This window comes from Ailuropoda melanoleuca, chromosome 5, assembly GCF_002007445.2.
Source record: "Ailuropoda melanoleuca isolate Jingjing chromosome 5, ASM200744v2, whole genome shotgun sequence".
Classification (NCBI taxonomy): Eukaryota; Metazoa; Chordata; class Mammalia; order Carnivora; family Ursidae; genus Ailuropoda; species Ailuropoda melanoleuca.
Genome location: NC_048222.1, coordinates 55,360,768 through 55,387,899, shown reverse-complemented (window position 1 = coordinate 55,387,899; position 27,132 = coordinate 55,360,768). Strand labels below are relative to the sequence as shown.

At 37.3% G+C, this 27,132-nt stretch overlaps 1 protein-coding gene across 2 annotated transcripts in view; it reads right to left on the bottom strand.

Moving 5' to 3' along the window:
* Positions 1-293: 293 nt before the first annotated feature.
* Positions 294-27,132, bottom strand: part of SPPL2A (signal peptide peptidase like 2A) — a 52,533-nt gene continuing 25,694 nt past the window's right edge. Inside the window, exons 7-16 of one of the 2 annotated variants that reach the window (XM_034660985.1) lie at positions 26,458-26,554; positions 25,922-26,023; positions 24,900-24,981; positions 24,292-24,366; positions 20,648-20,704; positions 20,401-20,454; positions 19,848-19,950; positions 17,902-17,979; positions 16,372-16,532; positions 294-2,866 (exon numbers count right to left, since the gene is read on the bottom strand). In XM_034660985.1, coding sequence (XP_034516876.1) covers positions 2,792-2,866; positions 16,372-16,532; positions 17,902-17,979; positions 19,848-19,950; positions 20,401-20,454; positions 20,648-20,704; positions 24,292-24,366; positions 24,900-24,981; positions 25,922-26,023; positions 26,458-26,554 — 884 coding nt within the window. In that variant the 3' untranslated portion in view covers positions 294-2,791. The remainder of the gene's footprint in view (positions 2,867-16,371; positions 16,533-17,901; positions 17,980-19,847; positions 19,951-20,400; positions 20,455-20,647; positions 20,705-24,291; positions 24,367-24,899; positions 24,982-25,921; positions 26,024-26,457; positions 26,555-27,132) is intronic. The other variant, XM_034660986.1, reaches the window with a different exon arrangement.

The following is a 27,132-nucleotide window of genomic DNA, read 5'->3' as shown; positions in this document are numbered from 1 at the left end:
TATTTGGCATTATTCAACTTTTTTCCTTATTAATGGGAAAACATAAACCCTTTCAAACTAGTGCATTCCACTGGTCTGAAATGCAGCTCCTGTGTTTTTGAAATCTCATTGGCTGAGATCATCAGGTTGAAATTCTAGAAACCAAGCTTAAATAAAATTAGTTCAAATATTTTTTAGTGAAATATAGAAATAATATTTGCTTATGCATATGGCAGAAATTGAAAGAGCAAAGGAAAACTGGAAAACTCATTTGTATTTACTATAAATGTACCATTTCACCAAAACCTCTATGGACATGAAACTAAAATCTATAAATGCCAACAGTGGATGGGTTAAAATTCTCTTTCTTCAAAAGTAAATCACAGATTCTACTAAGGTATTGCTAATCTAAAAATCTACAAGCTAGAAGAAAATATACCGTATTAGAATATCAAGGTCTTTTTCACCACAAACCTCATATTTATCTTTGCTGACCTAAACTGAAGTAGAAATCACCTACATTACAATTTGAGATATTTAGTTCTTTGTTTGATAGCTACAAAATGTTCATAGAGACTTTCTAGAAAGTAATAAATTACTATTTTTTTTTTTGCAATAAGAAATAATACTATATATCTCACTGTTTAAAGACATGTTTAGGAAAAAAACAACTCTCTTCCCCTTCAAGTTTTAGGTGGTGGGAGGATGAGAGGGGAAGAAATGACACAGCCTTTTAAAGCCAAACTTTCATCTCCCTCACCTTTTGTTCACTTTGATTTCCAAAATAAAGTATTTCTGCACTTTACTGTAATTTCTCAAGTATTTTCAACTATGTTGCTAGCAGGGTTCTTTGAATACAAATAAAGTTGACACTGAGAATGGAGAAACTTGTGGAATTTCACTTTTTGTTTCTTATTTTCATTTAATCAATCTCAATAGCAAACTAGAACAAAATTTTACCTCTGATAACTTATGGTTGGATGAAGTAGAATTTGTATCAAAGAACTAAGATTTCAGATTTCTAGATGTAAAATTTTCTTTAATGTTCTTCATAAAATGTGGCTGAGGCTTTTAAATATCATAAAGTTGGGATGAATACAGATAATTTTACTAAAAAAGCTGTATTTTGGCAAACATTTTATTGATATTATAAATGAAAATATAGTTGGAGCTTTAAAACTCTGTTCTATCAGAGTCTGCCAAATAAATTAGATTGTTTGGAAAAAATTCAAACTTGATATTATGGAGGCAATATTAACTCTTACTTGACAGAGACTTACCTGTCATTTTGACATAAACCAAAGGACCTGTAAGTTTACTAAGTGGAAAGAGGGGATGACTGTCAGGGAGCTTCTCTGTCTACAATTTATTTAGCAAAAGTTAATTAAACAAAAGCATCTAATTCCCTCAAATGTTAAATTGACTACAAACATCAAAGATCTGATCCATTTTAAAAGGCATTAGCTTTATCTTCTAATCAGTTGAAATGGCCTTAGAATGAAAGATCACAGACTTTTTCCCAATCTTGTGCATTACTTACAGAGAAATGCAAAATTCTGCTGTTGTTGCAATCACTCATCATTTGGGAATTTCTTAAAACAAAAGACAGTAAAAAGATACTTCAAACTCTGACTCCCAGGATAATGTTCAAGGCCACACTGAGATTCAGCAAAGAATGAGAAAGATATTTTTCAAGTTGGAAGGTACTAGCGTGATTAATTGGTCTAACTTACTCATTTTGTAGATACAAAAATTGAGATACAAGGGTTTTGAGCTAAGATAATTTACTCAAATTCTTGTATTGTCAGTAAATTGAGATGAACCCAGTCTCCTGTCTCTTTGTATATTAAGCCATCCTTCATCAAAATATTAAAAGATTAACATTGGTTTCCTCTGGGGAAAGGAGGGGGGTTAGGAAAAAAAAGGCGGTGGTTGAGGGGATAAGAAGAGACTGTTAGGGATGCTGTACCTATACAATGAGCCACATGTGTTAATACAGAAGTTGATTTAAAAAATACTTTTTAAAAAATTTCAAGTTAACATCAACAGAACCAAACTTCAGAGATAAGAAATACTACGGTGAAACTGAATGTTAGTGCAGAAATTTAAGCTACCTCTTCAAGAAAAACAGACCACTGAAAACTGTGGATTTCAGTTTCTGTGTCCTTTTAATGACTAGTTCTATATATTATGTTTCTTTATATCTGAAAAATATTTTAATATAATACATATGCAGACTAAAGTAATTTAGATTTTCAAGTTTAAAAAAGATTGGGACTTTTAAAAAAACTTATGCTATAAAAATATGTATTTATATATATTCCCAAATTATACTTTTCTAACCTCTGCAGTGAAAAGGTCCAAAATTTCATCGTTGAACTGCCTTCTAACATGGTCTTAAGCAGTTATTTCTACAGAGCACAAAATTTGCATAATTCTTGATAGTAAAATCTGTTCAGAAACTCATTTTGACAGAAATACTTTTATCTATTAGTAGGAGTTGAAAGAAATATTTCAGTAAGAAAGTACAGGGGTGGGTCAAGACAGTTCTTTAGAAAAATATACTGTATGTAATAGATCTTCAAAATTACACAGACCATATGCTTTTATTTAATGTGAAGGCACAACTTTAACATAGTTAAAAGCAAATGTGTTTCAATTTGATGTAATTGTCAATACCAGCTCTTAAAAATATATATTTGCAAGCATATCATCGAAGATTCGTTAAGATTGTCAATTCAAAAGTCAATTTAAAAAGTCAAATTCTATTTGTAGAAAATCAACTGACACATTATTGCAGATCTACGTAATATTATTGTTGGACAATCTGTTCACCAGCAGTCACAGGGTTTTCTTCATTTGTTGCATAGTCCAGATGGTCCATCACCTAGGCATAAATAAAAAAACGTCAGGAAATGCAAAATTTTAACTTGCCCTCAATATTCACTAATTGGCCAAAGGATTCCCACTTTTTAAAAAAGACAGGGAGGGGGCGCATGGGTGGCTGAGCTCAGGTCATGATCCCAGGGTCCTGGGATCGAGCCCCACGTCTGGCTCCCTGCTCAGGGGGGAGTCCGCTTCTCCCTCTCCAGCTCTTCCCATTCATGCTCTCACACATACATACATATATACATGGATACATAACCTTAAAAAGACAGCAAGTACTCCATGGATCTGAGCACTCCTTTTAGAGCAATGCACTGGTTCAACATCCATGTTCCCAAGGATATGGTCAGGGTGACATGAAAAGCCTAATCATTTGACCCAGGGCCAATCTGATACACACTTTCTCTGAATCTTCCACTATTTCCATTTCTCACTGCCCTTCGTGGCAGTGGAAACTCTACCACAAGAGGAAGACATTCCTGAAGTTTATTCCAGGATGCAATTCTAGGTAGTGTTCACTTCTAAAGGTGAAAAAACTAAAAATGACGCCACAGTCACTGTGAGAATACTTGCTAGTTTGGGGAGAGTGGAACCTGGTTGACACCTTGAACTGACTGTAAGATAATTTAAGAATGATACATGAAATTTTGGAAATATTGTATAACAAACATTTCTATCAAAACCAAATAAATTGAAGGTACTTAAAGGTCAAATGATTCTCTGAAAATAAAATCAAGAATACATTTGCTATGAACTATTCTAGAGGAATTACTAGTTAAACTTTTCTCAAATGGTTGTCTCTGTTTCAGCTCTGCTCATCCCATAGTCCTATACAAATTTTTTCATATTTGGGAATGAAGGAAGAAGAAACTGCTTACATGTTTTCACTGTGTTCTTTACATAAAATTACTTAGAAATACAAAAAAAGTACCTAATGTCTTTGTGAAGATTGTCAAAGATTTTTAGATTAGTGATTTTCAGTACTGTGGTCCACATTTTCCCTTCTTTATCAAGAATTAGAAGAAAGACCAGCAAGATAAATGTTCCTATTTTTGTAAAGTGATTCTAAAGGCTTTAGTGTTTTTTGGAAAAGAAAGCAGACAGCGGGATCATTCCCAAATGGGGTCTTCAACCTTGCCAGACAAGAATACCACATGGGCTGTGGCTTTCAGCTGACAACTGTCTCAAGAAACAGAGACAGCTTATAAAGCCCAAACCTGCCAGTACTCTATGAGTCATCTCAAGTCCCCCAAAATCAGTTTTGAGGTCCTGTATTTGCCAAAGACATCCCCTAGATTAAGACAGTTACAAGTTCATAGCTACTTCAAGGGGGGAACAAAAGTTCAATTGAGACAGGTAACATATCTATCAAACACTTCACCACATGAAACATATGATGACACTGTTGAAGAGTTGATTTTCGCCATTTATTTTTATTTTATTTTTTTAAAGATTTTTAATTTATTTATATAACAGAGAAAGAGACAGACAACGAGAGAGGGAACACAAGCAGGGGGAGTGGGAGAGGAAGAAGCAGGCTCCCAGCAGAGCAGGGAGCCCAATGGGGGGCTTGATCCCAGACTCCTGGGATCACGCCCTGAGCCGAAGGCAGACGCTTAACGACTGAGCCACCCAGGCGCCCCTGATTTTCACCATTTAAACGAGGGAGAGCAAGGAGAAGCATGTAAGATATAGTTAGGTCCCTTTTCTTCTAACAATTTGGAAGTTCTGGGGGCGAGAGGTAGGAGCTGTGGGGAGAGAGAACAGAGGCAGCCTCAGCAGAATGGATGGTGGGGAAAGCCTCTTCCTTCCCCAAGACCTGCTTTCCCTGGGACTGTACCCTACTGAATTCATAGCCTGTACTCCCTAAGTTATCACATGCTTCTTCTTTCCTAATCCTCAGGTACCTCATTGGCACTATAATCTAATCCCTAACTATATATATAGATGTATTCGTTAAAAAAAAAAAAACAAAAAAAAACTTCCAAAATCAACTTACTAAGAAGTAAAGATCTATACTCGGTATTTACTTTTCTTTACTGATTTTCAATAAAAGCAATAGAGAAACATGAAGCGCAACCTTGAAATAAGTTTTTAAAAACATAACAAAAATTATTATAGATAATAAAATTAACTGGCAAAATTGGTATAGTTTTTCATAATATTTGTAAATAAGCAAGCTCAGTTTGGAAAGATGTCCTCTGATCTTGGGTCGGCTTGCCTGGCATTTCCTGATAGTTCTGCTTATTTATAATTGAACCAATCTCCAGAAACACTCTACTAAAACTCTCATTAAAGGGGAGTAACTGGAGAGTTGCTGATACTAAAGCAGCGTTGTTCTAAGTATCTCTCTATTCTGACTTGTCAGTTACAGCTTGTGACTTCTAAAAATAATTAGAAGCACTAGTGACATTTAACAGAGACAAACCCACTGTTTACTGGATATCAACAAACTGAACACTTACTTCCTATCCAGAGTAAAATAGCCCACTGGAGGTTGTTGCATAAATCTAACTCTACTGATTTAGTATTAGAAACAAACAAACAAAAATCCCCTAAAATGATGATGTCTCTTAGCTGTTCTTTATGCCAAAGTAATTAGGCCACTGCTTGATTTTTCTCTCTAGAGAAGAAACACCTTTATTTACTCTACCGTGATCACAACTTAAGACTTTGGGTAGAATCAAATGGAACGGAATACTATAGTTCTTGAGGCATTCAAGAAAAAAAGCTGATAGCAAGTAATAGTGTAAATAGTTTTGAGTTATAGAATATTCAATTAAGATTTCCAAATTAGTATTATTTTAGTGAAATCCTGCATAAATGTTACTTCTTTTGATCAGAGAAATTCACAGAAAGGGCTGAAAGGCTCTAAATAAAATATTAAAGTTCTTCAACAAAGTCTCTAAGTTTCAGCAACGAATGGGGTATAATTTCCCCTTTGAAAAAAGCATAAAATGGCTGTCAGTCATAACCATGACATTTAAAAAGTCTCTAGTGCAAAGGTCTTTTTTTTACCTCCACTATTCTTTTTTCTTTCTTTCTTTTTTTTTTTTTAAGAATTTATTTATTTATTTGTCAGGGAAAGAGAGAGAGGCAGGCATAGGGGAAGCAGACTCCCTGCTGAGCAAGGAGCCCGACGTGGGACTTGATCCTCGGACCCTGGGATCATGATCTGAGCTGAAGGCAGACGCTTAACCGACCACCCAGGCATCCCTACCACCACTATTCTTGCACTTACTCTAATACCAGGCATTGGAATGAACCAAAGGATTAGCAGCATAAACAAGTGTGCCATCACCTTAGATTCTGGCTTTGTTTTATATTACCTGTTTTATATTTGATTATATCAAATAGTAGCAAAAACTTTTGGCACTTGCAAAAAAAAATGATAATATATAAAGGTTGTAAAGACACAAGTATAGTTTAATGGTTTACAAGTATAGTTTAATGGTTTAAAAGTGCCTCACTTTTACAAACCTTATAATAATTTTGGTAATTCTATGAGGGCTGCTAAAACACAAGCTTAAACACATACACACAAAAGTGACTAAAGGTCAGCGGACTAAGGACTGAACATTACAGCTGTTTTGCATGAAAAATTCCCATAACATTAACTGAGAATTTATAGTACATAAAACACTGTTATCAGCACAGCACTGTAGGTTCTTAATACCTAGAAGATAATAACTTACTGAGGGAGGCATACATAAATGTCTACACTACAAGGCAGATGTTAATAAGTATTTAAAGTACGAAGTCCACAAAAAAATATGGGGAAAGGTGAACCTAATTTCAACTGGAGAACTGTTGGATATCCGCTTGGAGAAGGATTTTTGAGTTGGGAATAATTAAGGCACACTCTGGAAACAGTCTGGCAATGCTATGAACATAATGGAGGCAGGGGAGAGGAGGGAAAAGGTTATGACACCGTTAGCCTGAGAGATGAACCGGGAACTGCCTGAGGGCTGGCTTCAGGAGCTAACCCTCAGGCCGACCTTACACTGGGTTGATACCTAGTCTCCCTGTTTTACCACACTTGTTGAGGTTCCAAGTTATACTTTCAGAGCCTCAGCCTAGTCTTACCTGATCTCATCCACCTGCCCTATCAAGTCCTGGGGTAACCCGCCACAATGAATTATAGAGTCTCCTACCCGCCTGGAGATCCCACCTCATTTTATGGATGAGGAGACAGAGTCTTAACAGACCAAGTGACCTGCCAGAACGGATTCCAAAGCCTGTAATGTACTGTCTCCCACAAATGGCAACATTCAAGCTAAATTAACTTTTTTACTTTATTTATTTATTTATTTTTTTAAAGATTTTATTTATTTATTTGACAGAGAGAGAGACAGATGCGAGAGAGGGAACACAAGCAGGGGGAGTGGGAGAGGAAAAAGCAGGATCACAGCAGAGGAGCCTGATGTGGGGCTCGATCCCATAACGCCAGGATCACGCCCTGAGCCGAAGGCAGACGCTTAACCGCTGTGCCACCCAGGCGCCCCAACTTTTTTACTTTAAAGGTTGGACAAAAGCAATGAGATTTCCTTTTTCACAGTAACAGGGGAATAATTTTGTGAAGGCATTACATTCTGTAACTTTCGAAAATGCTAGTTTTCTAAAAAATAGATTCTCTCCTGGCAGCAGTTTGTAATATTCCGCAACTAGCTTGCCTAAAATTTCAGCATGGTCTATTCTTCATATTTTAAAATCTAGTGTACAGTGGGAAAATAGCTGCATTTAACAGATTTTTTTCCCCTCTGAAGCTGCAGATGGCTATCAAATCTTTTTGCAAATAAGTTAAAAGAACCAGATTTAACAAAGACCTGAAGTTTTAATATTCAAACTGGGAAAATGGAAATCTAGTTAATGAACTGAAAAATAACAACCAAGCCAACAAACCAAAACAAAAACCCCAGTTCCTATAAATAATAATAGCAAATGCAGTGTTTATGCTGTGCCAGGCACTATTCTAGGCAATTTGCATATTTTACAACAACCCTCTGAAGTAGGATGATTACTACTCCTTTTTACATTGAAGGAAACTGAGGCACCAAGAAGCTAAGTAACTTGCCTAAGGTCATATGACTAATAATTAAGAAAACCAGCATTCAAACTTAGGCAGTCTGGAACCAGACTCCACGCTTTTTATTACTATGTGTTATTTTATATTCTGAATGTCTTTACCTAATAAAATTATGAGACCACACTACAAAAGTGAGAAGTATATAATCAAAGTTGTCTTAACTATTCAGATATTTTAAAATGGACTTTCCTACCACCAGTTGCCTTATTTAGCTTCTGTGTCATGTTGATAAGGCCCTGGAGTCTGCCCTGCTGGGGCTATTTACTACTGCTTTGTGCCCAGCTGCAATGATCTTCCCCTTTATAGGTAGAGGGCATGAGCAGGAGGAGGGGCAGGGGGGAAAGAGGTGGGGTGGGGGGAGGGGAGAGAGACAATATGAATCTGAAGCAGAATCTGTGCTAAGCATGGAACCCGATGTGGGGCTTGATCTCACAATGCAAGACCATGACATTAGCAGAAACCAGGAGTCAGATGCTCAACTGACTGAGCCCCTCAGGCGCCCCTCAAGATGATGATTTTTAAGAATGAAACCTGGATGGTCCAGGGCAGCATTTGTTCATAGGGAATATAAATGTATCCCTTAGTTGAATTCCTTCCTTAGCTCTCATCCTCGTTCTCCTCAATAAACATCATAAAGAGAAAGGAGGAAAGGTACTACAATAAACCAGACAGAAAATGAGCTTTGGATATTTGCAAAGAAACACAACATTATTACATTTACACCTACAACATCTTTAAATATTTTTATAGTGTGAGTTGGCATAAAAAGATCTCTACACAAACTGTTCAAAGTAGCTGCCCCTAAAAGGAGGTGGGGACATGAGGAATAGTTAGAAAAAAAAGACCTTCTGTGTTTACTTTAGACACTTTTGTATTACTTGTTTAAAGAGTGTAGACATGCATTACTTTGTAACTAAAACATAAAAAGGAAGATAAAGTAAAAACAGGGTTAGGGCATACGTAAAAATTTTAGTTCATTAACTTCCACTAATAATGTTAACCTATGAGACATTAAAATAAAACAAAGATAATCAGAAGTACTTTAATGCAGAGTAGGAGTTAAGATGGCGGAGGAGTAGGGGACCCCTTTTTCAGCCGGTCCCCTGAGTTGAGTTGGATAGGTACCAGACCAGCCTGAACATCCACGGAATCAGCCTGAGACGCAGGAAGATACATCTGGATCTCTACAAATGAACATCTCCAGCGATGAGTATTGAGGTACGAAGTGGGGAGCCGTGAATCCGCGCGCAGATATCGGAAGATAAACAGAAGGGGGAGGGAGCTGCCTCGTTGGGGTGCCGGAAGCGGTAACCACCTGCACGGGGGAGCGGGCGGACTCGCGGACGGCACCCGCGAGAGAGCAGACTGAGACCAGACTGAGACTGTGAGCTGGGGAACGTGCCACCAGACTTCTCACGGAGCTCCGGGGCCCTCAATGGATCCAGACTGAGACCGGGAGCTCCGGGAGCGTGCGGGGGCGGCTGGAGGTGTTAGAAACACAAAGAACAGAGACGCACCGGCCCTGGAAGTGAGGGCTGGGACGCTGGGTGTGGGGCACACATCCTGGGACGCTGCAGGGTTGAGCAGCACCAACAGAAACAGAGTTAAAGTGGCCAGAACATCGAGAACGGTCCGCGATCCCTCTGTTCTGAGACGGAGGCTGAGATTCGGCCACTGCTGCTCTGACTCTCAGAAGAGGCACAGCAAACCGCCAGGGAAAGCCGCCAGAGAACAAAAGCCTGGAAATACCGGCTCACAATGTGCCCATCCCCATCCCCCCTCCCAGGGGACACAGAGACTCTACCCAAACAGGGTTGCCTGAGTATCGGTGCGGCAGGCCCCTCCCCCAGAAGGCAGGCTGAAAAATCAAGAAGCCCACATCCCTAAGATCCCTATAAAACAAGGGCGCACAGGGTTGCAGATTGGATAAAAAGACATGACCCATCCATTTGCTGTCTACAAGAGACTCATTTTGAACCTAAAGATACATTCAGACTCAAAGTAAAGGGATGGAATACCATCTTTCATGCCAATGGACCTCAAAAGAAAGCTGGGGTAGCAATTCTCATATCAGACAGATTGGATTTTAAACTAAAGACTACAGTTAGAGACACAGAAGGGCACTATATTATTCTTAAAGGATGTATCCAACAAGTGGATATGACAATTATAAGTATATATGCCCCCAACAGGGGAGCAGCAAGATACACAAGCCAACTCTTAACCAGAATAAAGAGACATATAGATAAAAATACGTTAATAGTAGGGGACCTCAACACTCCACTATCAGCAATAGACAGAGCACCGGAGCAGAAAACAAACACAGAAACAAGAGCTTTGAATGCCATAGTCGACGAGTTGGACCTCATAGATTTATATAGAACACTACACCCCAGAACCAAATACCCATGGAACATTCTCAAGAAAAGACCATGTTCTGGGTCACAAAACAGGTCTCAACTGATACCAAAAGACTGAAATTATTCCCTGCATATTCTCAGACCACAATGCTTTGAAATTGGAACTCAACCACAAGGAAAAATTTGGAAGAAACTCAAACACTTGGAGACTAAGAACCANACACTTGGAGGCTAAGAACCATCCTGCTCAAGAATGACTCGATAAACCAGGAAATCAAAAAACAAATTAAACAATTTATGGAGACCAACGAGAATGAATACACAACGGTCCAAAACCTATGGGATACTGCAAAGGCAGTCCTAAGGGGGAAATACATAGCCATCCAAGCCTCACTCAAAAGAATAGAAAAATCTAAAATGCAGTTTCTATATTCTCACCTCAAGAAACTGGAACAGCAACAGAGGGACAGGCCTAACCCACACACGAGAAAGCAGTTGATCAAGATTAGAGCAGAAATCAATGAATTAGAAACCGGGAGTACAGTAGAGCAGATCAACAGGACTAGAAGCTGGTTCTTTGAGAGAATCCATAAAATTGATAGACCACTGGCAAAACTTGTCCAAAAACAAAGAGAAAGGACTGAGATTATTAAAATTATGACTGAAAAGGGAGAGGTCACGACCAGCACCATTGAAATTGCAAGGATTATTAGAAACTTTTATCAACAGCTATATGCCAAAAAACTAAACAATCTGGAAGAGATGGAGGCCTTCCTGGAAACCTATAAACTACCAAGACTGAAACAGGAAGAAATAGATTTCTTAAATAGGCCAATTAACTATGAAGAAATTGAGTCAGTGATAAACAACCTTCCAAATAATAAAACTCCAGGCCCAGACGGTTTTCCTGGGGAATTCTACCAAACATTCAAAGAAGAAATAATACCTATTCTCCTAAAGCTATTTCAAAAAATAGAAACAGAAGGAAAGCTACCAAACTCATTCTATGAGGCTAATATTACCTTGATCCCCAAACCAGGCAAAGACCCCCTCAAAAAGGAGAATTACAGACCGATTTCTCTAATGAATATGGATGCCAAAATCCTCAACAAGATCCTTGCTAATAGAATCCAACAGTACATTAAAAGGATTATCCATCATGACCAAGTGGGATTCATACCTGGGATGCAAGCATGGTTCAACACTCGCAAATCAATCAATGTGATACATCATATCAACAAGAAAAGACTCAAGAACCATATGATCCTCTCAATTGATGCAGAAAAAGCATTTGACAAAATACAGCATCCTTTCCTGATTAAAACCCTTCAGAGTGTAGGAATAGAGGGTACATTTCTCAATCTCATAAAAGCCATCTATGAAAAGCCTACTGCAAGCATTATTCTCAATGGGGAAAAGCTGGAAGCCTTTCCCTTAAGATCAGGAACACGACAAGGATGCCCACTCTCGCCACTATTATTCAACATAGTACTAGAAGTCCTTGCAACAGCAATCAGAAGACAAAAAGGGATCAAAGGTATCCAAATCGGCAAAGAAGAAGTCAAACTGTCTCTCTTTGCAGATGACATGATACTCTATATGGAAAACCCAAAGGAATCCACTCCCAAACTATTAGAAGTTATAGAACAATTCAGTAAGGTGGCAGGATACAAAATCAATGCCCAGAAATCAGTTGCATTTCTATACACGAATAACGAGACTGAAGAAAGAGAAATTAGGGAATCCATCCCATTTACAATAACACCAAAAACCATACGTTACCTTGGAATTAACTTAACCAGAGACGTAAAGGACCTATATGCTAGAAACTATAGATCACTTTTGAAAGATATTGAGGAAGACATAAAAAGATGGAAAAATATTCCATGCTCATGGATTGGAAGAATTAACATAGTTAAAATGTCCATACTACCCAGAGCAATCTACACTTTCAATGCTATCCCGATCAAAATACCGAGGACATTTTTCAAAGAACTGGAACAAATAGTCCTTAAATTTGTATGGAANTACCCTATGACCCAGCCATTGCACTACTGGGTGTTTACCCCAAAGATACAGACGTAGTAAAGAGAAGGGCCATATGCACCCCAATGTTCATAGCTGCATTGTCCACAATAGCCAAATCATGGAAGGAGCCGAGATGCCCTTCAACAGATGACTGGATTAAGAAGCTGTGGTCCATATATACAATGGAATATTACTCAGCTATCAGAAAGAACGAATTCTCAACATTTGCTGCAACATGGACGGCACTGGAGGAGATAATGCTAAGTGAAATAAGTCAAACAGAGAAAGACAATTATCATATGATTTCTCTCCATCTATGGAACATAAGAACTAGGAAGATCGGTAGGGGAAGAAAGGGATAAAGAAAGGGGGGGTAATCAGAAGGGGGAACGAAGCATGAAAGACTATGGACTCTGAGAAACAAACTGAGGTCTTCAGAGGGGAGGGGGGAGGGGGAATGAGATAGACTGGTGATGGGTAGTAAGGAGGGCACGTACTGCATGGTGCACTGGGTGTTATACGCAGCTAATGAATCATCAGACTTTACATCGGAAACCGGGGATGTACTGTATGGTGACTAACATAATAATAAAAAAAAAATGTACTTTAATGAACATCTTTTCACGTCAATTTTGCCCAAATTTTTAATCACTTTCTGGACAATCCCCTGAAGAGAAATTACTGGGTCAAAGGAAATGGTAAAATACAGTACAGTACATGTGCATGAGAATACTGTGCAGCCATTATATTGATTTTTTACAAGAAATTTAAAAATGAAATAACACAAACATGCAGTGAAAAAGCAAAACAGAGAACTCTTTAGAGTATGGTATCATGTACCCACCTATCCATTTATCCAGGAAGGCACAGAAGGGGAACTCATTTAAATTTTAAGAGTGGCTACCTCTAGGTGGTGGGATTATAGATGCACTTAATTTTCTTGTATTTTTCTACATTTTCAGTATCTGCTGTAGTAAGCATTTTTTTTGGGGGGTGGGGGGAGACACACACACACACACACACACACACACACACACACAATATGTGCATGCAGTGGGGGAGGGGAAGAGCGAGAGGAAAAAATCACAAGCAGACTCTGCACCCAGCATGGAGAGATCACGACCCGAGCAGAAATCAACAGTCCCATGCCTAACCAACTGAGCTACCCAGGTGCCCCGATAAGCACACATTTTTAAAATAAAATGCTGGGGTGCCTGGGTGGCTCAGTTGGCTAAGCCTCTTGACTCTTGATTTCTGCTCAGGTCTTGATCTCAGAGTCCTGAGTTCAAGCCCTATGTTAGACTCTGCACTGGTTGTGGCCCTACTAAAAAAATAAAAAATAAATAAAATGCTTTAAAAGCTGTATTAAAGGAGAAGGAAGATTTTATAAGTAAAAATGCTGGTGATGACAATAACAAGAAACATACTTAATTCTGTAAGACAGTATGTGTGCTGACAGGCCCAAATTTAAACTCTAACCTGAAAAATAATTTAATACTGACCCCAAACAAGATTTCTCCATGTTGCTCATCTTCCCTGTCCTGATTTACTTCATAATTGGTGAATCAGATAAGTGTGTCTAATTGTAGAAACCTCTTGCTCACAGTTTTGTCCTGAGTTTTCTCTTCTCCCTCTATGTTCTCACTCACTGAGTTTGCTAATGATGCTTCCAAATTTCTGTCTCTAGCTAGGTCTGTTTCCTGGACATAAGGAGACATTTATTCAACTGCCTGTTTCTCTCTCTTTCTGTTGGTCCTATAAGTACTTTGAAATGTCCAACATCAAATTCATCATCTTCTTTAAACTTGTGAATGGTATCATTACCTGCCCACCCAGTTACCTAAGGCAAACCCTGGACTCCACTTCCTTCTCTCCCTATACTGACACTATCACCAAGTTCCATTAATTATGCCTCTAAATTTCTCTTGACTTTGTTCTCTTCTCTCGATCTCACTACCTTATTAATTCTGGCTACTATTACTTCTCATTGTAATAGGTGCTTTAAGTTTTGCTCCCTTCTTTTGTCCATTTTATAGATTTCTTAAAAACCTTAAATGGTCTCTGATGCTCTCAGGACAGAGTTCAAAGACCTCATCAATGGTCTTTGGCTTCCAAGACCCTATAGACTCTTATCCTTGCTTCCTTCTCCACTTTTCATTTCCTGCTGTTACTCAACATTATAGTCATCCTAAAATTCATTCAGGTCCTAGAACATGCCATGCTCTCTTCCCTCTGAGCCTTTCAAGACATGGTTCCCTCCATATGGAACACATGGCTCAGTCTTAAAGTTTCAACATAAATTTAACATTCTTGAAGAAGCTTTCCCTAAGGGGTGCCTGCATGGCTCAGTCGGTTAAGTGTCTGCTTTGGCTCAGGTCATGATCCCAGGGTACTGGAATCAAGCCCCACATGGGGCTCCCTGCTCAATGTGGAGTCTCCTTCTGCCCCACTCCCCACTTATTATCTCTCTCTCTCTCTCAAATAAATAAATAACTTAAAAAAAAAAAAACAAAACCCAAAACCTTCCCTAAATCACCTTTGACTGTCACAAAACGACAAGCACTGGGTATCCTATTGCTAGCTTTCATGGTACTCTACCATAACTAATAAATACATTTATCACACTTTGTTAGTGATTACTGCATCCTCCACTAGACTCTACTTTCAAGAGGCCGTGAGAGTAAGCCCGTTACTAACTTGTTCACCTTGTATCAACAGCACCTAAAATAGCACCTCGCTCATAGAACTGCCCAATTAACATTTGCTAAACGAAGAAATATAAGACTATTTTAAGAAAATGATTATGAAGAGCACTTTTTGGGATGTGACTTTCAAAGGGTATTGTGGGACATACTTTAATTTTTAAAATTCTATAAAAATAAAAAACTACGTGGGTGTCCTCTTCGTGTAAAAGTTACAAGCTATCTTACTAGTTAAGGGCCTTGTGGCCATAATTCTTTGTGCATAAATATAAGTTGAGACAATGGCATTGTGAGGTAGACACGGCAGGTATTACATTTCAACCAAATTTCAAAGGAATTACAAGATTTACCTGAAAGAATTCCAGACCGGCGCTTCTTCCAAATATAGTAGTCTAACTTAATATGTTAATCATCTTGTTAAGTAAAGGTGATGCTACAGACCAACCACAAGAGGGATACGAACTTTGAACTGTTTATCTACTAACAGAATTGCAGGCATCCACCCAAAGTACTTCTACTTTTGTTCATGTGACTACTAACATGCATGTATGAGGGCAGATGGAGGAGGGTAGTTTGTTGTAATAGGGCAAAGCAGAACTAATTGCCTCATGAAGGGATCGATGCCACGGCCCTGACCTTTAATAGGGCTAGAGTTTCCCAACCCTCTTTAATTTCAATGGAAATAAACCTTATTGAAATACCAAGAACATTTAAGAAAAGAAGAAAGGGGTTTAACTTCAATGAAGAATAAACTCAAACATAATGGATTCTGATATCATGCCATTTTCTCAAAATCGTGCCATAGATTCTATTATCATGCCATTTTCTCTGTTCCAGGGAAGTCAGTCTTGATCCATTTAAATCGGAAATGGGTACCCTATTTAATTTAGGTAGACCAATTTAGGTGCTGAAGAGAGTATACTTTTCATCTGTAAAACCTCAGGACTCTCACTATAAAGAGCTAACGTCAGTCTCAAAAACTCAGTACTTAACATAGTATTATTTCTCATGAAGTCTACTTTTGTGTGGATTTGAAAACTCATGTTGAGGTGCTGTTCTGGTTTTCCCTGATGCCCTCCCACTGCTTCTTGGTAGCTTTAGCTTGAGCCACCAGGGTTTTGGCATCAGACTGCTGTAGGGATGAGAACAGCTGTGCGGCAGGTGAACAGTAAGGTGGTAACGGTGGGGAAAAAACCTGGGACATCCTGACAGATCTAAGAAACTCTGGGGCACATAAAAGCTTTGATATATATAGGCAGTTCCCAGCCAAAGTCAGTCACTGAATTACTTCATAAAATAACTTGGTAACTGAGACAGAAGAAACACATACCTGATAGCCGCTACCCTTCCAGAACTTTTTCATTTCCTTACGTCTCCAAGCAACAATTGAAGCAGTGACAAGTGTGCAAGGAACTAAATAGAGGAGGGCAGGCTGTCCCTTTTTCATCAGCACCAGAACAACAAATGTGAGTATCATGCCAACAGCATAGGCTGTAAGAAGAACACCAATTATGAGGCATTTCTACATGCTACCAAAAGTGGATTTTGACCCCCTTACTGAAGTGGTGGTTTTCAAACGTTTCTGAGGACATTTTTGCCCTGTGACTTTTTTCCTGATTTTGTTAGTTTCCTAGATAGCCATTTGGAGAGACATACCTCATTGCTTTTGAAAGCTTGAAAACTATTGAGTATTTCAATTATAATTACTCTAATCATTAGTCATTGACAAAGAAGGAAGTCTCTACTTTCTGTCACTGGTAAGGATGTTGAGCTGTTGCACATTTTAGATAACTGAAGTCTGTACCTGTAGGTACTAAAATAACACCTGCTTTGGAAAATCTTCCGAATTTTGATTATATACTTCCTGGGCTTCTTCAACAAGAGCACACCAAACATCACCTATGTTTCCTTAATGACTCAGCGTCTCGCCATGAACACAGGATTTCAGAATATTGGAGCTAGCAGAGCCTTTAGAGACAGCTCAGTTTACCTCCTGATTTTATAGACAAAGCAATGGAGGACCAGGGAAGTTAAGTGAACTGCCCAATGGACAGAGGCCCTGTTACCTGCCTTTGCACTGAGTGTTCTTGTATTCTATCACACTGAGTGGTGCTGGCCTTTAATACATTCATGCCCTCAGATAATACCATTCAGCCTTGAACTGCTTTTCTTATTTCTTTATGTTTTTTGTTTTTTTTTTTTATCATCTTTTCACTCACTTAGTTGTTCTTTGTTGCTGTCAGGTACCTATTCCTAGTAATACCCTTCTCTACTGCTGGCGTATACTTTTAATTTACTGCATTTAACTCCACTGTGGAATTGAAAACCTTGCCAGAACAGTATCTAAATGGCTCTGGAGCAGGCCACCTACCTAAGAATAAAGAACTTTGGTGTATGGACTTTGAAATATCTGTTTGATATGTTTAGAGGTAAAGTATTCTTTGGCTTGCTTCCTGTTCTTGTCTGTTTTCAATAAGAGAAACAGAGGGATAAATGACAATTACTTCTGCTGTCCCAGGTGAGATGTTATTATGCCATAAATTCATTTCTATAAATACATTGTCATTCATATAGTATTTTAAGAAAATCTAATATTATACAATTTATTGACTACTTCTGTGCCAGATGCTTTATTAGTAAGCACTTAAGATATAAAATCTAATGATTTTCTTTCACATAATTTTTTAAACCTCAAAAATCTTATGATATAGGTAGTAAAGTATTATTCCTTTCTGATGGAAAACTTGTCTTACTAATTAATGATGAAGAATTAGAATCCAGGACTCCATATTTTCAGACCTCGACCTTTTCCTCCAGACAATACAATTCAACATAATAGAAAGACAACACAAAAATTTACCAATTGTGGAGGAAACATAGTATATAGAAGAAGAACCAGTCTGAACATCAAATCTTCTACAGTATGCAACCAACAGGCCTAAAAAACAAACAAACAAACAAACCACCAAACGCATTATTTTCTTAAAATAATAACAGCCACACAAATTCAACTATTAACTATGGCAACAGTACATGCTGCATTGTATTTAACATTCCTTTTTGCATCATGAGAACATTAAGGTACCTCAAATTCTGGACAAAATTTTTTATGATTTTTTTTTAACTTAAAGCCATTTTTAAACATTTTCCCAAACCATTAAACAGTCTTTAAAAGCATTCTTTTTTATTAGCTGCTTAATATTCCATGACACAGAAAATTTTTTATATTTCTGTGGTTATAATGTCTCCTCTTTCATTTATGATTTTATTGATTTGGGTTCTCTCTTTTTTTCTTGGTTAGTCTAGTAGAAGGTTTGTCATTTTTGTTTATCCTTTTAAAAAACCAACTCTGGGGCACCTGGATGGCCCAGTCAGTTAAGTGTCTGCCTTCGGCTCAGGTCATGATCCCGGAGTCCCCGGATCAAGCCTCGTGACAGGCTCCCTGCTCGGCAGGGAGTCTCTTTCTCCCTCTCTCTCTGCTCTTCCCCCCTCCCCCGGCTCATGTTCTCTCTCTCACTCACTCTCTCTAATAAATAAATTTAAAAAAATCTAAAAATAAAATAAAAAACCAACTCCTAGTTTTATTCATCTTTTCTACTGTTTTCCTGTTCTCTATTTCTGCTGCATTCTATTATTTCCCTCTTTCTGCTGACTTTGGGCTTAGTCTGTTCTTTTTCCAGTTCCTCACATATAAAGTTAGCATGCTTATCTGCCTTTCTATTTTCTGTATGTATGTGGTTATCACTATAAACGTCCCTCTTAGAACTGCTTGTGTTGCATCCCATAAGTTTTGGGATGTTGTTTCTCTCTTCAGTTTTTTCACAGTATTTTTAAATTTCTATTTTAATTTTTTCTTTTGATGCATTGGTTGTTCAAAACTATTTTGTTTAATTTCTATGTACTTGTGAATTTTCCAGTTTTCCTCCTGTTATTGATTTCTAGTTTCATACCACTGCGGTCAGAAAATATACTCGGTATATAATTTAGATCTTCTTAAATTTGCTAAGATTTGCTCTGTGGTCGAACTCGTGATCTATCTTAGAAAATGAACTAATAGAGTTGCTACACTGGACTTTGCTATGTCAACTCACAAGGCAGAGGTGTTGGCTTCTCTGTCTCTACTTGGCCTTACTATGTAAATGAAAGGGCTTTTGCAGAAGAGCCCATACTTTTTACCCCTTCGCAGGCATTTAGTACAGACAGACTGTAAGGACAAACTCTCAACTGATTAAGAAAGACTAGTAATTACTTCTAAGCTACATTATTCCTGGGCTGGGGATTAAGTTTATTCTATAGGTAGCCCAGTGAGAATAATGCAACTGTCAGAGAAGATACACCATATGCTGTATTTTTGTATTATTATGCCCTGCAAGCTGGTGTTCTATTATGTTTCTTCTCTTGATCGTGACCTTGCCTGGTATTCCTAAACCACTTTCCTAACACATAACTATTATTTTAAAATGGAAGTCATAGAAACTGCAATACATTTGGTATTATTAAATTTAACTTTTTAAAGAGTTTTGTTATATACTTTCTTCTTTCTTGGGGAAGTAGGTCAAACTGATCCTAGGTGCTTCCTCTAAGACATTTTTTGAGCCATGGGAGATATACTTTGGTTGTTACCATTTGGGGTTTATCTTCTACCCCTCGAAATGCTTTTTTTTTTGTTTTAGTCACTGACCCCAGCTCTAGCAATAGCCATAAATACTTAACACAGAACAGGTGACTTTAAAAAGATACTAAACATTTGGCAATTTTAAACCATCAGTATATTTTTTTACTGAATTGTTACAAACAATTGCTTACCTGGTACAATAATGTCTCCAAAACCCAGTATTGAAACTGGCATGAGGCACACACTCATTACTGAGAAATAGGCCAGCTTTGGTACCCTGATGACTACTGGTAACTGTAATTACGAAAAAAAAAAAAAAAACAACAAAAAAGGCACTAATAAACCTCTGAGGAATCTTTACTCATATCTCTTAGAAAGGAAAGGATTGATATTAGAGTAATTGTTTTAACACTTTTAAATAGACATTTTAGAAGATCTTGAAATTAAAGAACATAAGCTACACACATATATACTCTGAATGCATAGAAAGCTTGAAAGAAATAGATCCACAGTTTCGGAAAAATGAAACCCAACACACATGAGGGTTAACAGGATTAATCCAGTATCCCCACATCTAACTTTTTTTTTTTTTTTTTTTTTCCTTTTTACCAAAAATAGGACTCAGGCCTTGAAACAGATTTTTTTTTTTTTTTAAATCTGGATTTTTTTTTCCCCCAAAGAAGAGTCTTGTCTCAGAGGGTATGATTTAAAGTCCAATGAACATATCTGAAATACAATCCTTACTTTCTCATGGGGAGCTGAGGGTTGAGCAGTGGCTTCCACCAAGTTTCCATCATTCTAGGATGAAACCCAAGTCAATAGGTATTTAATAATTTAGATAACTAATAAAAGGGCTATATTTTGTGAGAAATAAAGTTTTACAATACCTTAACATGCACTACATGACCAATGAATTACACGGAAGGCAAAATTATTAACTGGACACACATATATACACTGGCAGCCATTTCTATTTAATTGCCATCCCTACCTTTTCATTATTTCCAAAAGGTCCAGCTGCAAGTTCAACCATGATACTCTCGCCATTCTAAAATTGAGGAAGAAGATGAAAGAAATTGCCCAATCATTTAAAGAGAACAATCTACCAGTATTTAAGAATGATTTGATCCCCTGGCTAATGGCCTATAGTAAACTGGAGCCATCTAAAACAAAATTCACCAAGCACATTGCTCCATTTCATTAGAGCTCAACAATGATCACAAACTAGCAGATAAACCACACACATATTATTCAAGTGAAGCTCTGGGCACTGATCTGTACTGACAACTAATAGCTAGCATTTTTAATAGACTATAAATTTTAAGTGCTTGTAGTTACATTATGTGATGTACTATGTGTCCTTAGTCATTTTTAGCAATAACAATGAACAGAGACATAAGAAATACTAAAATCTTTTGTATTTAGATTTGTAAAAAATATTGGTAACTTTATTTGAATAAAAATACATTTGACCTTCTAGCTACTCACCATAATAACAATGAAGCCAAACTTGACCCAGCCCTAAAGAACATGAGAAGCTCCCAAGCCTGTCTCCTGTCCAGTTTCAGCCCCGCCAGCTTTTTATGTCCCAATCAAAATATTAACCTTAGCTGAATTTCATCCACTGTGTCTGGCTAAGGTCTTTTTATGTGGGCTGTGGGAGGAGCCCCTTAACAGTTCCTTCCTGACAGCCATGTCTGTTGTGAAGGGGGAAACATTTTGAGGCAGCAAATGAAGACTGCATGATCGCCCATCTATGCTTTACACTATGATGAATTTATCATCAAAAAGGTAGTGGGAAGATAAATGCTGAATTTAAGAATTTGATCAAGTAACTATAATATTTCCCATATGGGTGGGGAGCATAGGAAAAATCACTTTAGTATTTTTAAGAGGACTTCACTGATATCTGAGCTGAGTAGAAAGAAGGATATAATCTCTAGCTACAGAAATCTTTCCCTCATGTTACATTTTGGGTTACAGAAGGGTTAAGTCACAGGAGTTTAGGAACACAGACTAATATTAAATACAATTCCTTACAGCAAACTCCCATAATGTGATTTAATTTCCAGACAGAGTTCATTTTGGTTCATTTTCTAATTGTTATTTAAAACACTTAAGTGAAGGCTATCACTGACATCCTCTCCTACATTCAAAGATACCTGAGTAACTACTATTTGCAATATACTATACCAAGTTACAGGGGGGGATGGAACAAAAATGAAGACGGGTTTTTGTTTTTGGGTTTTTTTTGTTTTTGGTTTTTTTTTTTACAGAGAGAGAGAGAGACAGAGAAAGAAAGAGATAGAGAGTGGGGGGGGCAGGGAGCAGAGAGAGAGGGAGAGAGAATCCTAAGCAGGCTCCACACCCAGTGTAGAGCCCGACACTGGGCTCAATCTCATGACCCTCAGATCATGACCCAAGAGAGAAATCAAGAGTTGGAAGCTTAACTGACTGAACCACCCCGGCGCCCCTGACAGGTTCTTATTGCCTGTACTCCTATGGCCACCTCCTCTGCTTACTCATTAAAACTCTGCTAACACCAGAGTTGAAAGACATGTTTAAAATGTCCAATGTTTAATCCTTAAAATTTCCAGTAAAAAAACCCCCCAAATCAGATATTACATATCTGATTTTCATTTTGAGTTACTTACTAAAGTAAGGTCTATAGCCTTAATAAAAACAAACAAATCAGACTGAGAAGAAGGTGTTAAAGTAAATCTACACTAGTGAACTCCAAAGAGCACTTCTAATCTTTTCGACCAGATTGGATTATTAGAAATCACATTCCTGGTCACTGGGAACAAATCTGGAAAAAAAGATGAAAAATTCTCTAGGCAGAGAATAAAGAAAGAGGCTGTTAAAAGACATCTTTAAAATTTTGAAACTTTTATGCGTAAGGAATGTAAATAGTTTGCAAGCAGACACAGTTAACATTTATAAAGTGATACTAGTGTTAAAAATGAATGGAGGATACTAGTGTTAAAAATGAATGGAGGCCTGGGTACCTCAGTCAGTTAACCATCTGACTCGATTTTGGCTCAGGTCATGATCTCGAGCACTGGGCATGGAGCCTGCTTAAGATTCTTGCTCTCCCTCTCCCTCTGTCCCTCCCCCGACCTCTCTCCCTCTACAAAACAAACAACAAACAAACAAAAAAAACTGAATGGAAAAATATTTTTAAAGGGTTTAGTTACAGTTCGTATCTACAGCCCCTGTGTACTAGTTATGACTATCTGCTGACTTAAGAGAAGGGTTTTGTACAGAGAATGCTTTATGTTCATTATGAGACCCCTCTGGAGTGACTTACAGAAACATTTTTTTGAACCAAATAAATTGACATAAACTGGGATGGCTTTAGATAGAAAGCTTTCATTAATTGACATTTTTTGTTATAATCCATAATACTAATTCTACGCTTTAAAAAAGGTTACTTTTGCTCAATAAAGTCAATGACTCAAATGGCTCATCATTAAGGCACAGAAAGATGCTAGTAAAATGGTCTGGTTAGCTGTAATTTGGGGCAGTTAACTACATTAACTATCTACTTGCATTTTAGCTCCCCAATGGGGCACATCTTTGTGCCACATGTTTATGCCATTATAACAAATATTAAAAGTGCAGTTTTACAGTGATTTCATACTTGGTAGGGGCTAAAGAAAGAGATAAACAACGAATGGGAAAAAATGCAGTGATTATATTATCAAATACTGAATCAAAATAAGACCCAACATAAAATGGAGAAAGCAGGAGAATTGAGCAATAAAATACTCATGAGATAGAAATAGGGACCAGTAGAAAAACTGGGCAAATCATTTAGGACTACCACACTCACCCAACACCTCTCCCTTATTCTGGGAACAGCATCACCATTTCATGGAAGAGCTAGTGGTGGGGGTGGGGATAGATGAATGAGGAGCTGTCAGCTGCTATGAGTCTAACGTCATAGAAAAAGCCAGTCTGGGACTACGAACAAAACGGAAAGAAGTAGAAAGGGAGAGTATGTGCCCCCGCGTCTAGTTTCCTCTGAGGCCAGCTCCACCTTGGCCTCTATACATAGGTTGGATAGAAGGGACCTTTGTGATATAGAAAGGTTAGATTGCATTCTGTCAGTTCCATGCAGAAGAATTCTACTGATGGAAGAGGGAGCCTGGAATGCTAGCAATACTCCCTCACACAATGGATTAGGAACCGGAAGCACAAAGTGCTGAGTGACTTGTCAGGATAACAAAGTTACAGAGCTACACTTCAGGTCTTCAGACTAACAGTGTGGAGCTCCTTCCTAGTCTCAAACTAGGGGTACAGAAATGAAAGTAGCAATGATGCATTTTCATTCTTTTTGCTGTTTATGTTGTTTACAGCAAACATTTATTGTTTTATAATAAGAAAAGTTACTTTAAAATGCATACGAAGAAAATTTATAGATATTCTCATGATCAGCCAGGAGACACTTTTCATTTAGCAGAATGACTTAAAGGTTTAAAAAATCCTCTATTAAAAAGCTAACTTCAATGGCAATTTTCAAAAGAGAATTAGTACCCACTTAATGGTAAACATCTGCAAAATCAGTTATCTAAGAGCAGGTTTAAGATTCTCCTTTTAGCATGTTTCTCACAGATTTCAAAAACATCATACCTTTGTGATGAATGGTGTTATGAAAACAAAAAACACATCATAGAGGAGGAGAAGGCCTAGAAGTATCACACATGACTGTTGAAAAAAGAAAAAATTTAAAGGTCAAACTTCCATGTAAATTAAGAGATTATATTGTTTCGCAAGTACAAATAAACATGTGAAATTACATTTAAACACTATTTTTTTAAAGGCATTTAGCCATTATTACTATTTCTAGTTTTATTCTACAAATCACATTAAAAATTTTATCTTCTTTAACCCATTCTTTAAAAAAAATCACTAAATCAATGTTCTTTGTTGATATTTTGTCTGTAAGGATTTTATGTATTTGGCATATTAAGTAAATGATTAAAAATATTTTAGCTAGCAAATCAGTGGTTGGCTACGGCTGGTGATTAGGAGGACTGACTGCTAAAGGGCAGGACAGAGCTTTTGAAGAGATGAGAAATCTGTAATTGATTGGGATGGTGGCTACAAAGTTATTCATGTGTAAAACTTCAATGAATCATATACTTATGATGGGTGCATTTTGCTACATGTAAATATACTCAAATAAAGTTGTTTTAAAAAGAAAAAATTATTTTAGCTAGCAAAGCAGTATACTTTACCTTAAAGTTGGGTAACTTCAGTGTTTTAATTAAATTCAGACAGAAAGCAATCCCCAAGACATCTTGTAAAATCCAAGCCCACCTAAAATCAAAAGAAGTTACTCTATTGGTTTATGCAGTTATTCTTAGATGGGATTTTCAAAAGAAACTGATCACTAACATAGTATCTTCAATTGTTAAGATTTGACCATATGATTATTAAGCAGCAAGTGTAATGACAAAACACTTCTCATATACTCCATATTAATTTGCTGTCCTAGTAGAATAATGAACATGTCTACTACGGAAAAGTTGAAAGGCTACCTCAGAACGTTAATCGGATATAGTACGTACTTATCTTTACTCTTTGAACTTATACATGTTTCTTTTAGAAAGGTAGCTCATAACAAAGGATATTGGTGTTAACATATATCCAGATAGTTGGAATCTAAAGGAAATGAGAACTATGTAACATAATCTACCAGGAACTGAAATGCATAATTATCAACTGAAGCTGCCTAAACTTGTATAAACTTTGCTTCCAAATTTTAGGCTACAAGTGGTTTTGGGCTTTAATAATTTTATTAATAAACCATTAAAAAGGTAAACATTTTTTTCTGCAAATAGACAGATACTTGTATATTTCCTTATATTCCCTTTCTTACATGAAAGGTAGCATATTCTTTATAGTCTTTTTTCACTTAAAATACGTTCTGGAAATCACTGCATATCAATTCACAGAGAACTTCTTTATTGTTTACAGCCGCATTGTACTTCACTGCGTGGATCTATCATTAAGTATTTTTTGGAAGCCTATTTCAGCTTAGATGTTTAAATCATAATACTTATTTTCTTGTCTATATGACCTTGAATCCATCAGCACAAGATCTGCTTATTTAAGTACTTATTTAGCTTATTTCAAGACTATGGTGTTCTGGGATAAAAGCAAAAAGAAATCCATAATAATCATAATGCATAATTACCAAGCAAGATATAAAATCATGCATCCTTAATCTAAAAGCAAATACACTGAGTGCTCATACCTATCTTCATTTCTAAATACGGCCCAAACAACAGCTACTGCTATGCATAGTCCAGAGAGAAAAAGAAGTCTCACTTCAATGCTTTTGCCACGAAACATAATCCTAAAAAAATAGATTGAAACAGGTTTACTCTGTAGATGAAATACAATGTTCACTTAAACATGAGAAATGACAAATGTTAACCACAGTCACAAGAAAGCTACTAAAATATCAATTTAAAAGTCCTAATTTAAGTACAAAAAATGATACCTCAAAAAATATTTACCAGTTTTAGATAAACAGAACTGTCCATGATGAACATGTTCTAACATCTCTACTGCCCAGTACAGTAGCCACTAGCTACATGTGGTTATTTACCATTTGAAATGTAGCTAATGAGACTGAGGAACTGAATTTTTAAATTTATTTAATATATTTAAATTTTAATAGCCACATGTATATTGGCTTGCACAGGTTTAAAATACCACTACTATTTTTCCCTGTATTGTTTTAAATTACAAATACCAACATTATAGAATTCCTTGCGAGATACATACGTGCATCGTCCATATGGTATCTTACGAATGAGTGCAGCAAGACAGTTGTACAGACTCATTGCTGACGCTATGCAGAAAATTGCTATCATAACATAAACTAGAAAAAAACAAGACACTAAATTATATGAGAACAGAAGGAAATATGATTAGAAAATAGTTATACAAGCAATATTAATCTAGCTTTCTTACTGCATTGTTATACTTTCAATGCAGTGACTGTATTATAATTTGAATTGGTTACTAAGCTGAAAATATTTAGACCTTCAGTTTTATTGAAAAGTGGGTATTTTCTGTGTTGTTTTAGTGCCATTACACATTGGTAGAATTGTTCAAGGGCTGAAGGTGGCTCTAGATTTTCTAACATTTAATGATTCAAACTAACATGTCTGTTAAAGAGGTCTACGGGGGCGCCTGGGTGGCTCAGTCATTAAGCGTCTACCTTCGGCTCAGGGCGTGATCCCAGAGTCCTGGGATTGAGCCCCACATCAGGCTCCTCCGCTGGGAGCCTGCTTCTTCCTCCCCGCCCCCCCCGCCCCCGCTTGTGTTCCCTCTCTTGCTGGCTGTCTTTCTGTCAAATTAAAAAAAAAAAAAAAAAGAGGTCTATGAAGTGAGTTGTAGACACTTGTAAGTAATTAAAATGTAAGGAATGGACACATTAAGGAAACAGGAGAAATG